The sequence below is a fragment of the Lissotriton helveticus genome, chromosome 7 (genome assembly GCF_964261635.1).
Source record: "Lissotriton helveticus chromosome 7, aLisHel1.1, whole genome shotgun sequence".
Lineage (NCBI taxonomy): Eukaryota > Metazoa > Chordata > Amphibia > Caudata > Salamandridae > Lissotriton > Lissotriton helveticus.
In genome coordinates, this window is record NC_136068.1 from 1,554,071,661 (window position 1) to 1,554,086,276 (window position 14,616).

The 14,616-nt window shown below is 41.0% G+C and overlaps 1 protein-coding gene across 11 annotated transcripts in view; it reads right to left on the minus strand.

Annotated features, from left to right (window-relative positions):
- Window positions 1-14,616, minus strand: part of PPP6R1 (protein phosphatase 6 regulatory subunit 1) — a 1,126,148-nt gene that overhangs the window by 636,137 nt on the left and 475,395 nt on the right. For all 11 annotated transcript variants that reach the window (XM_078655037.1, XM_078655034.1, XM_078655036.1 and 8 more), the window contains exon 11: window positions 3,278-3,342. In XM_078655037.1, the coding sequence (XP_078511163.1) occupies window positions 3,278-3,342 (65 nt within the window). The remainder of the gene's footprint in view (window positions 1-3,277; window positions 3,343-14,616) is intronic.

Genomic DNA, 14,616 nt, shown 5'->3' on the forward strand with positions numbered 1-14,616 from the left:
GCCGGAGCTTCCCACAAGATGACATTCTAAAGGTAGGTGAAAACCAGCCAAAAGAGTGAAGTACTGAGCAGAGCTCCCTTCACACGACGTGCAGTAGAAAATCAGAGCCTGAGCCTCTGGGGAGAACATTCTAGTGGGTGCCGTCGCCTGATTGGTTGCAGTGTGGACTATACAAAATGACTATGATAGTCATGAGTGTGGAGGTTTTTACTCTTGTTTATTTCTAAGGTTTTTGGGAAATTATTGGCATATTATTGCTTTTTTATGTACCGTGGGACGACGGGGAATGATTCAGGCATGTGAATCTATGAAAGACACCCCAATACTGGAGAAATTCAAAACTTCATTTGTGTCTATTGTGGACAAGTACGAGTGAGAGCGAAAGGGTGTGTGATGTTACCACAATCCCTGAGAAAGTTGTGTGTGTTGTGTTCTGGGTGTACCAATTCACTTGTTTCTCTGGTAAGGATAGGAGGGCAAGTGAGGCACTACAGCTAGTACGACTCAGTCACCATATCACCTCATTTTCTATGAGCATAAGTCCCTACATACTGATATTCTATTGTCCCAAGTATAGAACAGTTCCAGAGCAGAATCCATGCAACAGATCCTCGACCACTGGCACCGAAAGGGGTAGAGATATTATCAACAGTCCTAGAGGCCATGCTGAAACATTCAAACTTATTGGCAAAAAAGCATTCTGAGGTGGTTTTGGCCTGGTGCCCTGTGGGCTAACAGATGTTTTCGCTCTCAATATCTCCTTGAAATATGTAACAACAACAACAACTTTCAAACCTCTGCACTCAACAAGGCAGGTGTATTTAATACATGTGTATCTACAGCAACACATCCTTCAAACATATTCACAGTGACCATGTTTCCCAGGTCCAAGCATGATTTGCTGCTCCAGTGCAGGTTTTTAATTTGAACTCTGGGAAAACTGGTCTGTTTTATAATGCAATAAACAAGACTGCAAGTCCCAGAATCCAGAGATAAAACCTGGAATGAAGTAGTACATCACACACTGACCTGGGAAACTTGGTAGGGCAGCTTATAGCAACTGAAAGATGCTTCAGGATCCTGCACGAGTGAGACCATTCCAGTAATTACGACTAGTAGGGTAATACCACAATGCAGAATAAAGTCTGTAAATGAAGCAATGTCCACCCACATGTTGGTCATATGAATTCTAGGAAGGCCAAAAGTGCTGGCCACCTTAATGGAGGATGTATTCCTAGAGTCCATTTATGTCCCCAAATGTGTGGATTGGGTGTCCTTCCTGGGTCAGCTCAGTATTGCATGGTGAAGAGGGGTCATTTTTATTTTGTGTTCTAATTCTTTATTAAACATTTTTCATAGAATTTCATTGTAAAGAAACAATAACATCAGGGGTCATTTTAACAGAATTTAGTGGTTGCTGAATGAACAATTTATCAACTGGCTTACAATGTCAGGGAAATTGGAAAATCGTCTGTAGTCTTGTACTTCTCTAGATGGGTAACAACTGGTGGAACCATAGAAAGCCTACCCAGATGTCCAGAATGGAAATGGTCTTGACAGATAGCCCTAAAGTCATAAAGGAAGTGATCCTTTCCTCTATGATATAAGGGAAGGCGACCCACTTTGAGGACTAGCCAATCAGAGTCAAATCAGGAAATAACAAGGGGAGAACTTAAAGGGGATGGGTAAAGATGCATGGACCCTTAAGGCGCGATATGGTCTTGTCACTAATCCTTTAAGCTAGCGATTTTGTCTTCTACTCTCTTCCACGTTTTTCACATCCTCAGTCATGTCAGCCTCAACTGTAGAGGCCTCGTGCAAAGGACTGGTTGCTTCACTGATGGTGGAGGTCGTGGCTAAGATGGTGGGACCTTGCTTTTAAGTCCCGTTTCATTTCTTGCAGCTAAACAATTAAATATGCCAGGACCTGACTAAATGACTTATTCTAATAATTAATGTTCTTCAAAGAGTTGGCATACTAAATTTCTGTTGCATGGAAATTTCCATTGGGATTCTTCCTCTCCAATATATCTTCACTCTTGTGATCTGGTAGAAATTCCTCCCAGATTTGGTTAGACTGCAAACATCATCAATCTCAGGAGTGCTACCCGATACATTATACGTGTCTCTGGTTATAGAATCTTTGGAGTGTGTTCCAGGCTCACCTTCTACATGTTGTGTGGACAAGCAACAAGAATATAATAACCTTTTTGCGGCAATCAGTGTAATAGTTCAATCAGTGTAATAGTTGCCCCGTTTGCTTGCTTGCACTTTTTCAGAGGGTCATCAAGAGGAAGGTCAACAATATTGTAGTAGATGGTGCCGTCATCAATGGTGTAGATTTTGACAGAGTGGACGGCCTTTCGTTGATCTTCCTTTGGAGAAATCAACAGAGAAACAGAGCAAGGTGTGTCTGAAGAGGCACGTTCTCTATACCCTTTGGAGTTTCTGGATGCTGCTGCCTGTCACTTTTACTGTTCTTTCTTCTGTCTGTATACCATGGCTCTATTGGACATTTTGTGCACAAGGTGACACCCCACACGTGAATGACAATTAGAAAGGCATGTGATGCATGGGTCAAGTGAGGCCACCTCTGCCTTTCTTTGCAACACATAAAGGACATTCCGAGGAAAATGTCAGAAATCCCAATTGTTTCAGACAGGTTTGAAAATAATTTCCAATGTGAAAAATGGAAATAAGCTGAATCAAGGATCCTGGTCTGAGCAGATAGTAAACAAATAAGGTAACTGACATTCAAAGGACATGATGCGAAACTGGTGATATGAGGAATGGTAGTTTTTGCTTTCTGCAAGCTGCAGCCTATCTTGCTACAATTTCTATCGCTAACTTTCATTTGATATTTTAGAAAAAATGTAAGATAACCCTTGTCAATTTATTTTACAGTAGTGGCTTTTTACCTTTAAAATGGGCTTTATTAAAACTAAAAACAAATATAACCAATATGACCTTTAGAGTGGGTACCAAAACAGAATACCAAACACATAAGTGTTCTGGGATCCACACAAGAAAACGACTAATCAGGGATTATGGCCATCAATAAAGATTCCTTTAAGAAAAAAAAATGTAATTCCCAAGAATAACCAGATAAACTAACAAAAGTTGTTTCACATTCCTTTAAATCTCATTCAGTTGTTGATTATATATTGGTCATCACAAATTTCTGCAGGCCACACATGTCAGTTGTATTTATCACAATAGTCTTGTTGTCCTGGCAAGAGTTCAGCACCTGTGATCAAACCAAGACGTGCATACGTACTGCGATTTATCATTCTGATCCCATGCCAACATGATTCTCTGAACCAAGTTACACTTCTGCAGCAACTAGAAAAGAAATTTAAAGAATGTCATACAGCCGTAACTAAATGAAGGTAAAGCTCATCCACGAACATTGGTTAAACAGTTAAAACAAGGGTATGATATAACACACAACCTCAAAACCAAACGTGAATAAAGGGTAAACTCCAAAATGATGGCTAGGAGATCAAGCTGCCTAGTCTTCTGAAACTCCACTTTGTTTATTAGTCTTTATGTTAAGAAATTCTTAACTAGTACATCATATTTAGGCTTATAACTAAGCTGTGGGGTTGGTGATACTCATTTTCAATAGAGACATTAGTGCTGCAGGGAAACACCAACAAATCTGTAGGTGGTCTGGATGGGTTAGGCATTTACTCTCGCGCAGAAGGACAAATGGAACAACAAATGTGAAGAGACAATACATGCTACTTCCCTTTCACATATCTGCTTCAAATACACACTGGAGCAGACTTTCTGGTAAACTGTTACCAGCACGGAGGATAAGGTGTTACGAAATACAAAGTAGTATTCCTGTGCAGTGTAAAAAAACCTCACAATACCATTTCTTCAATTTCATCTTGTACCAGTGGAATCTAATTTACAACAGCTGGACATGCTCACCTTACCCTTAATCTTTAAACGTTCTCTGCTGGTTTAACAACTTACATACTAAAACAAACAAATGTAGTTCAAAACTAAATATCATGACTCTGCTCTTTAAGGATGTGAACCATCCAGATCACACAACATCCATTACAACAGCAGTTTATTTTTATAACGCTTAATAAAATGTTAGTAGATCAAATATTTGATAGAAAAAGTGAGACTGGTCAAAGTTTGGAAATCAAACATTTGAAAAGCCAGTTAAGACAAATCGAACTATTTGAAAAAGTGGAGTTTGAATTTTTTTTTTAATATCTGCATTAAAACATTAAAGTTCGCTTTAGAAGGTGAAAGGGTATTTGCTAGGATGAAGCATGGGGTTGTGAATAGTGATATCATGAATGATGAGCATAATTGTAAAGAGGGTCTAAGAACGCAATGGCATTGGTTATTTAATGGAGGTAAACTGTTGTTGGGGTAGGATTAGGGTACCTTTTCAGGACATGCAATTGGGGAAAATGTAGAAATGTCTCTAGTACAAATTAAACATTTAAAAATTAGAATTTATTGATTTGAAATCATTTCCCAATTACACAGACAAGGTAATGTTCAACTACATTTTCAAAGCCCTTTGTACTCAAAAGTAGAGTTCTGCAACTTAAAGTTTCAACATAGATTCTAATAAAGTACAACACCCTCTCTAGCAACCAAAAGTGACTGAGAGTATCAGGTCTGAATAGACAACTTTAGTTTGGCAATTATTGTTTTTTGACTTTTGGAGAGATGTTGAATTGGCAAACTAAACTGGTAAGTAAGTGAACAGGCTAATTAACAAGAAAATCTGAGATCATCTTTGGCAAAGAAGGACAAATAAATAGGTTAGCCCACCATCACTCTGTAATAAAAAATACAAAGATTCACTTAAGCAAGTTTTTTTGTCCTATCATTAGTAAAGTGACTTTCAAGGGAAACTGCTGTATGACTGACTTGGATATATAAATACAACAAAATTAACACTTCTTCTAGCGGAAGGTAAATAAATAGGCACCTTTCGGTGATCACCAAGTACAAAGCCTCTTGTTAAAAAGTGGTTCTTTCGTTCATAGTCTTTAAACAAGAGTTCCAAGTAAGTATGCTCTCAGCCACACAGATAACGCCAGGCAATCCAAAGTCCACTCGGGAAGAAGTTCAACCTGTTCATACTGATAGGCCTCAGAAGCCTAGCTCAAAGATGTTAAAATGTGATGAAATATGCTACCCCTTAATAAAGAGAGTAGGCAATAGCGGACTATCAAACTGAGGAATCTCCAAGAAGTGGACAAAGTTGAGGTACTGTAACTGACTTGAGATAAGTACTAGTATGGCACTGGTGGTCTTAAACTCCTAAACTTCTATAAGAATTCAAGGAAGGAGTGGAAAAGCAAGGATACGTTTATCTGATTAATAAATGGAAAGAGCATCCCTAATAGAGTTTATATTTGCAGCTCCTTTCTGAAAACTTTGCTTATTTTGCACTTATCGCTCAGTGTAACAAGTCTGCCTCCAAATAGGTTAGGCCGTTGAAGAAAACATTTCTAACAAGTAAATTTAGATTCCAACCGGCATTACAACAGAACCTTGCCTAGGAGATTTGCTGTTACATGCTTTTCCTCTAGTTGATGAGTTGCAGACAAAGTGGTTAAGGGCTCAATTTTACTAGTTATAAGGTTCCCTGGTCAGAGGATTCCATCTTGCCTATCCTTATTTCTTATTGTGGCACCTTTATTACGATGTTTTAATGAACCATTTTCTTACCTTTTGCCTTGAGGTGTACTACTGTAGCAAGTGTGAACAGCGTAGAGTTAATGTTCATGGTTATAACATTTTCTGAGAAAGACAAGAGAATGGCCAGAAATCTTATGTACATTTCTGACCCTACAATAAGGCATCTGAAAACAAATCTGAACAAGCTATTTCAAATTGAAAATCTGAATACAATATTGCAATTATGTTGGAGAGAAATAGAAAATGGCAAATTAAAGTGTGCAATATCTTTCCTGAATCTAATTAGTAACCAGAAAAATAATCATATTTAACTGGGAGGGATTTCATTGCAAGAATCCTTTACGGAAAAGAACCCTTGGAGAATTTCTGCATTACGCATATTACTTACGCAGGATAAATAATACCTTGTAGGAAAAACCTCAAGCTTGTTTACTTCAAAAAAATAATTAAGCAATTTTGATGCTTTCCCTGAATTTGTATTTTATCGGATACAAAATTACATTTAGATGTTTTAAAGACTTATTTTGGATGTCTTTCTATCTATTTGACTCTTGATTTAGGTCTACAGTTCCAGGCAAGAAAAGTCATTTGTCTGTGCCCAATAAGCACCAAATGCATTATCTGCCATATATTGATTAATTGTCATTTATTCATGGAGGTTCATAGAAATTATTTAAAACCCAATTTAAAATGTATATTTATAGGCAGAGGAGGAAGACTAGGAGTGTGTATGTGTGTATATATATATATATATATATATTACCTACTGGCGGTCGCCAGTAGGTAGTTATAGTTAGGACCTAGCTACCACAGGAAATCCGCAACATTCTATTGGGAATAACTTTAGCGCCGGTTGAGGAATTTGTGTGTAATTTTCCAAAATGTTGGCCAGCTCCGCTCCGCTCCTTCCCTGTAAGTTTCGGGGGGATTCGTGAAGTGGGGGCCGAGAAAAAAGGGGGGTCCAAAACATGTTTTCCCAATGTTAATTTCCATAGGACGTTCTGACACGGCTACAGCTCGAACCGCTGAACAAAATTACGCCAAACTTTGCAAAATTGTAGGGACTGGTACGCAGAAGTGCCTTTGCTATATTTGGTAAAAATTGCTCCAGTGTTTTTTTCGAAAATTAACTTCAACAACACATATATATCTATAGGCGCGCTCCGAGCGCTCTCCGGTTCGCGCACCGGGGAGCGCTACGGGAGTGCGCGAGCGGAAAGCTGATTGGCTCTCGGGTGTCTGTCAACATTCTAAACAGTCCGGAGAGTCCGCCATCTTGTGTCTCGGTAGAATCGAGACACAAGAGGTGAAAATAAAAAGGGGGAAATGATTAAAAGGGGGCAGGGTAGACACCCCCTGACCCCCTAGGTTTTCTTTAAATTTTCGCGGGGTAAGCGCTGGGTGCGTTCCCATGTGCGCTCTTCGGTACGCTCACCCTGAGCGCACCACGAGGAAAAACAGTGTAAAAAAATATAGTAAAAAAATAATTTAGAGTACTTAGAGGTAGGGTAGCTCTGAAAAGAGCTGTTGTGTTATGTGGGTGTTTTTTGCACCTACAAGTAGGAACCAATGCAGAGTCTCAAATTCAAGAGGAAGACTCTATTCCCCTCATCTATAAAATGTACACCATCTCTCCTATAGATGCCTTGCATGTTGTAACGCAAGTTGTTGTGGTAAATGGAACCCATACCATAGTCTCTGAGGAAAGCAGAAACAGATTTATTTACATGTTTCCTTGCTTTCTCAATCTGTGGACAAAATTGGTTGGACCAGTTCCATTTTTGCCTTTGGCATATATTAGAAAATACCAAGGCAGTTTTTGGAAAAAGTGACATCAATTACCCAAAGATGTCCTTTAAAAGCATTTCCAGACCTACCCCAGTCAAAGTGCCCAGGTCATTGCCACCACAGTGCACAATTAGAAGGTCAGGCTGTGGTAGATGCATAAAGGATTTTATCAATGGTATCAATTGGTGACTTCTCAATCCTCTCTGTCCAATCCACACAATGTCCACATTTGGTAAATCAAGGTTGTAAATACCTCTGTTACTTGCACATTTTTCACTCCAGTAGACAAAGCTATGACCCACAAACCAGACTTTTGGCATCTTGAAGGTAGATGTGCTTGTATTCAGATGAGTTGTGGAAATGAAATGGCAGTCTGAAAGTAGGAGTTATGAAAAAGTGGTTGAGATTCAGTGCACTTGAAAAACAAGAAATGACTGGTGCTTTCTTAACATTCTCCACTGAAAAATAGGGTGCATGCTTTTGTTTTTTGAAAGATGTAATTCTAATGGTTGAGAAAAAGTCATTGAAAGAAACATTGCACAGGATAAGCTGCTATTTGGGAAGTCAAACACCCTTGCTGGATTCATTTGCAACATAGGATCATGAACTTTTCACCTGTGTGCTCAGTTAGGTGGGAGTTACCATGGTAACAGGCTGAATGAGCACTGGGGGGATGGGTGAATATTATGTGAGTTTCAAAGTGTTGAAATGTACAACCAATTAAAATGTGCAGTTTGGTTTTGAATTAAGAAAAAAACATAGGTTTCAGGGGAGTTATAGTTAGCTGGACATTTCTCACTTCTTATAACTCAGCCACACTCCCACACTCACTTTCTTTCAGATCTCCTGTTTTACTTCCCTTCCTCTCTCTTCCCTTCTTTCGCTCCTTCACTCTTTTCCCTTCCCTTACTCTCCTTACTCCACTTCACTAACTCCTTCTCTTACTCCCTCTGTCCTCTTACTTCTACACTCCCCTTTCCTCATTCTCTCTGTTAGCCTCATTCTCTCACTCCTCTTCTGTCACGCTCACTCCATATAACTCAGCCACACTCCCACACTCACCTTCTTTCAGACCTTCTCCTTTACTTTCCTTACTCTTTTTCCTTCCTCTCCTTACTCCACTTCACTAACTCCTTCTCTTACTCCCTCTGTCCTCTTACTTCTACACTCCCCTTCCCTCATTCTCTGTTAGCCTTATTCTCTCCGTCCTCTTAGTCTCTCACTCCTCTTCTGTCACACTCACTCCCTAGAACTCAGCCACACTCCCTCACTTATCTTTCTTTGCTCCCTCACTCAGTCCTCTTCTCTCACTTTCCTTCACTTCCTCGGTCTCCTCACTCCCCTTGTCTCACGCTCACTTGCCTTTATCCACTCTCCATCACCACTCTTTCCTCAACCTCACTGCTCTTCTCTTACCCTTCCTCACCCCCGTTCCCTTACTCCGTTTTCTTCACTTATCCTCATTCCCCTTGTTCACTCCCCTTCCCCTCACTCACCTCCCACACTCACCTTCTTTCAATCCCCCTACTTCACTTCCCTTCCCCTCTCGTCCCTCTCTTTGCTCCCTCACTAATTTTTCCTTTCCTCTCTCACTGCACTCCACTTCACTCACTCCTTTTGAATTTGTAAAGAATACAGCTCTTTTTGGAGAATTGGGAGGTAGTTCTAAAAAGAACTGTTTGTTTTCTTTTTAGTTTTTGTTTTACTTTTTCCGAACGTTTTGAATTTTTTTTGTTTTTTTGTACCAGAACAAAAACAAAAATAGGGAAAGCCAAACTACTCAACAGGAGCAACAAAAAGGGGAACAATTAGGGCTGGGGAGGGCAGCGGTGTTCTTCTCTTTTGCGTACAATTAGCAGAATACTCTGCTCTCCGTAACAAAAAAATCGTCACACTGCTTACACCTGATGGTAATGTCCGTAAAAACAGGCTGAATATTAGGAATTAACTCAAATGGTCTTCCTCTTCCGGATGTTGTTGCTCCTACGGTGGAAGTTGAGGCGCCATCTCTAGGGGGATTACGTGCCAGGTCCCGGACACTCTCCCGGGCATAGTTCTGGGGGTGCCTCCTTTGAACACGCCGAATCATCGTGGAGTTTCCAAAACTATATTTCCTTGTGGGGTCACCCCGTGAAAGAACAGTTTGGCAGATTTTGCACTCCACCTTTGGAGCATTTAACTTTTTATGACCTTGTGGAATGGTAAAAAATTTCCAAATGAAGTGCTCCTTCACTTTTGGCTGAGGAGGGTCCTCTTGAAGAAACTCAGAGTCCTCACTGCTGCTTCGTGGTCTTGCAGCCATTCTTTCTGAAGAATTGAAGAGCAGAAGAGAATAGGTCTTGCTCTCTCCAAAGTGAAAGAGGTAGTGAAGAAAATGGGTGGGGTTTTCATTAGTTGTAAAAAAAACTTAACCAATGAAAAGTGTTATTTTAAGGTCACATGACTTGACGCGCTTATGCTACGCGCACCGGAGCGCTTCCGAGGGCGCTTACGCGGCACGTAAGTAGGCGCTTCCGGGGGCGCTTACGCGGCTCGCCTGAATGACGTTTTGTTAGATTTTACGAAATGCGTTTAAAGTTAAAATTAGATTATTTAAAATCAAAAATACTACTTTGATAAGTATGCCACTGAATGTCTTGCATTATTATTTACTTTAATTACATACTTTTTTTTCCGCACGCGGGAATAGCGCTCTCGCTACGCTAACGGAAGCGCTTACCGGTGCGCGCACCCTGAGCGCTCCGAGGAAAAATGATTTTAAAAAAACACAGGAAAAATGCATTGAAAAATTAATTTTAGAAAAAGAAAAAAAAAAATTTATAAAAAATATAATAATTAATAGTTATAAAAAACAGCTACTTAAAAAAATTATTAATTCACTTTAAAAATCGTAGGTTACAAACTCGATATAACAAGGAATTAGCTTTTAAAAAACCTTTGAAATTCACTAAAAAAAACATAGGTTTCACACCAGTTATAGTTAGCTGTACATTTTACTCATACAAAACCCTTGAAATTCCCACGTTATAGTTAGTTGGACTCACTATAACTCGCGCGCCCGCAATCCACTGCTGATGATGTCACATATTACATCATTCATGACATGGTCAGTGACATCACTGATGACATCACTGATGACATCTCCACACATTTCAGGAAGGCAACGGCGGGCAACAGCATTCTTCATGCAGTCATCCAGAAACTCTCAAATGGAGCATTCCTTTTGGGGGAACTGCTGAGGGCAAAAAGAAATTGCAACACAGAGGCAGCATATCAACATGAATGCACAGAAATGCTAGAGCGTTTTAAAATCAGAGGTTATCCTAACTGGGTACTCAGGAAGGCCACAGAGGCGACAGCATTCCGAGATCCTCCACATTGGCAGAAAAAACACCTGTTATTACCAAGGACATGGGAGAGAGCACTTGCCTCATTATGACATATAATGCGGAATCGAAACACATTCAAAAGATATTATCCAAAAACTGGGACATTCTGAAATGTGATAACATTGGGGGATGTTCCCGACAGACCAAGCGTAACATACAGGAATGGAAGGAACATTAGAGATAAGCTGGTGTGAAGTGACATCACCACTTACTCAACAGGGCAAGAGCATGGCCTCAGGGGATTTTTTCCCTGTGACCATTGTAAAGAGTGCAAAAACAGCACCTTTACTAAGAAGGTTGAGTACAATGGAATCAAGAAAGAAATCAAACAATTTCTCATGTGTAGCTCCACCAACGTGATTTACGTGACTGAATGCCCTTGCAAGCTCAGGTATATAGGGTGCACCACCCTATTAGTCAAGAAACGTGTCCTAGAACACTGTCGGACAATCACTCACAACGATGATAAATATCCGGTGGCCAGACATTTCAGGGACAAACACTTTTCCAACACTTCACTCTTCACATTTTTCATCTTAGAACAGATCCCCAGAAACCCCAGGGGAGGCAACAGGGTGTTGAAACTGAGGCAGAAGGAATCAAAGTACATTGTCGATTTTCAGTCAAAGGACCTGGGGGGTTTAAATCAGGACGAGGAACTTGCCATACATTTGAGGGAAGAGTAGTGAACCAACTTACCTTCCTGGTAGTGCTCGTCTTGTTTCTAGAATCATTTGCGAGAAGGTTTTTCAGACATGTTATGTGCTGCACGCACGCTCAGAATAATCTTCTAAAAAGCTCAGTGCAGTTTATTTTATTTTGATGTATTGTTTTTAACTGTAACTAATAATGTTTTTATCATATGTTTTCCCCCAGGAGGAAAGGAAGGGGCCCAACCACCACACACACTGTCACGGGCAAACCTACCCTTTTCACCATTTCGACACTACCCTATCACCGAGCACACCTTCACTGATGGGCAGTTGTGGCAAGTACTACTGACTTTGCGACAGTGTGTTGTGCATTCAGCGCTGTTGTTCATAACAGCTTACCATGGAACTGTCATCTTGTAGGACTTTGGCCACATAGGACGTGGAATTAGGCCTTCTTTCACACAGTATGGGCATTCTCCATGAGGGTCAGAACCCATGTATTTTTCACTTAGTAACTACTCTGTCTTCTGCCTCAGCCCCTGGTTATTTAACTTTTCCCATTTGGGACTCTAAGGCTCAATACAGCAGTTGACCTGCCATATATTTCATGTAGTCACTACTATGCACTGGACACCACAACCGCTTCTTGTATTATTGGGGCAGGGAGCATTATTGGCATATATTTTCCCAACGTGCCTACAGGCGTTTGGGCTCCTTATACTCATTTACGCAGCACCTTGGTGTGCGACCATTGTCTTGTATTTTACTTGTCAAGCCACCTACCCTTTTTGAGTATTCCGCAGACCTGCGGGTTTGCGGACTGTGGACCCTTGATGCGTGCATGTGACCATCAGCTGTCTATTTGTCCTGTATATTCCACACAGAATTACTTATGGGTACGATGATGAGTTCATTTTGTCCAATGTACTGACTGTGAGCAGTTGAACATATTATTTGAATTGATATTTACTTTTTGGCCGGGCGACACATTCCACTATGTCTGCCAGATTACTTGTTGAAATAGGACGTTATTAGGTCTTGTATATTTCACACAGAAACAGGATTGTATGGAAAGAATTTAATTCTTAAACTATGATTAGTCATATTTCAGTGAACTGTTGATCATATCGGTTTTATCATTCAAGTTCCTTATTGTATGACACTTTCCAACATGTCTGCCAGTTCTGTGTTGATTAGGACGAAGTCCTTTGTTTATTTTCATACTTTGCACACAGCTGTATTGGTATGGTTTTTGCACGCACTCACGTGAACAAGGCTTCCCCGGAAGGCAAAACATGTTGTAGGTGAATAAACACCCTTGGACTTTGGATTGCCTGGCGTTATCTGTGTGGCTGAGAGCGTACTTACTAGGAACTTTTTGTTGAATCGACTACCGGCGTGCTCGGCCGGTGCGTACGCCACCTCCCACGGGGCCACCAGCAGTTTAACAAGCATTTGCAATGCAATAGGTCTCGCATTAGGAAAGTTTGAGCTATTGGTATTGTAAATGACAAATATTTTATTTATGTGTTGGTTTTGAAAATAGCGAAATTAATAGCTTTGTCATTTACAATGCCAATAGTTTTAACTTTCGCAAATGTGACACCTTTAGGATTTTTTCATGCAATATGTGTTGTATTTACGTGACTTAGATGTATTGATATTACAAATAACAAAGTTACCTTCTTCCACAAAGTCCAGTTGTTCAGGGGTGTCGCCGTGCACTGCCCTGCCTTCATGTTCAGAGTCATATTTAAAGCTTTTTTCTTCATGCACGGGTTCCACAGAGGACATTGTAAAATGCAAGAACTGCTAGTGAAATGGAGGAGAGGCCAGGGGCCCTACATCGTGGTGCCTAATCGGAAGCCGCCCCCCTCGGGGAGAGCACCGGCACCCCGGGACCTCGCGTACCCCACGGAGCGGACGCTGCTGTGCCTGGAAGCAGTTATACCATACCAAGATGCAATCAGGATTAAAAGCACTTTTCTCCTCTCGAGATAAGTGACAGATGACAGCTAAGCATGATTCCATTTAAGCGATCCCATCTCTCTAATTTTTAAAGAGTTCACAGCATATTTTGAAAAGCATATCTGCACAACTACAACTGCATGCGCAGAGTACACATACAAAAATCACAAAAGGTGAAAAATGCGTAAAAGCTGGGGCAGGAGGTTTGCCGTGCTATGCATTTAAAAACGGAAGTAGTTACTATTTCTGAAATGTTTTTTTTTTTAAATAGACACCACACAGTGGGTACTGTTCAACCCGAGTGTTGATAAAATGCTGGTCTTGTTTTGAGCAGACATGACCCGCGTTTTTCCCGGGACAGGTTTGTATCGCTAATGCTGCCCACGTGTGCCTGTTTCCGCCTGTCGGTTCCCATCACTTGTTCTTTACAAAGACTGCTGAGATATGCCTGTTGGCCATGTTTGTCACGAGCTCATGTGAAACAGGAACTATACGTACGTTGTCGGTGTTCTCTTTCTGGTATAAGAAAGAAAATAAGCTGCGCTTTCACGTGGCCATATCGGCGCTACATGCGCCCTGTTCGCCGTTTGAATTCCTAAGGCACGCACCCGTGCCAAACAATTTCCTATGGAATGTGCCAAACTCACAAACAGCCGCTTTACACATCAGCCCCGGAGCCCTTTATGCATGCCGAAGCCACAGAAAGGTGAAACCCTGCAAAATTCACACGTCTACAAGTTACAGGGGGGAGGAGCCGTCAAGGCGTGCATGGCAGCGTGGATGTGCCAGGCACTGCACAGATGTAGGCTAACCCCAAGGGTAGCGCCTGAAATACCCTCAGACAGCAGAGCAGGCCCAGGAAGGCCGGCGGAAGTAGGAAAGCAAGCACGAGTTAAATGTCAGGCACCCGTGGCCCAGACAGGGCAACCAAAAACACTGCAGCACTGCACGCAAATCCCACCAACAAATGGGGCTTTGGAGCCAGAATTAAAACCAACAATCTGTGTCTTGCAACATTAATGTATAATTGTTGCATTCACCATTTGCAGAGGCTTTGAGCAACTAGGGTTTCAAATAACGGAGCAAAGCAGAGCAAATGTGTAACAAATCACCAATTTTGCACATTAAATACA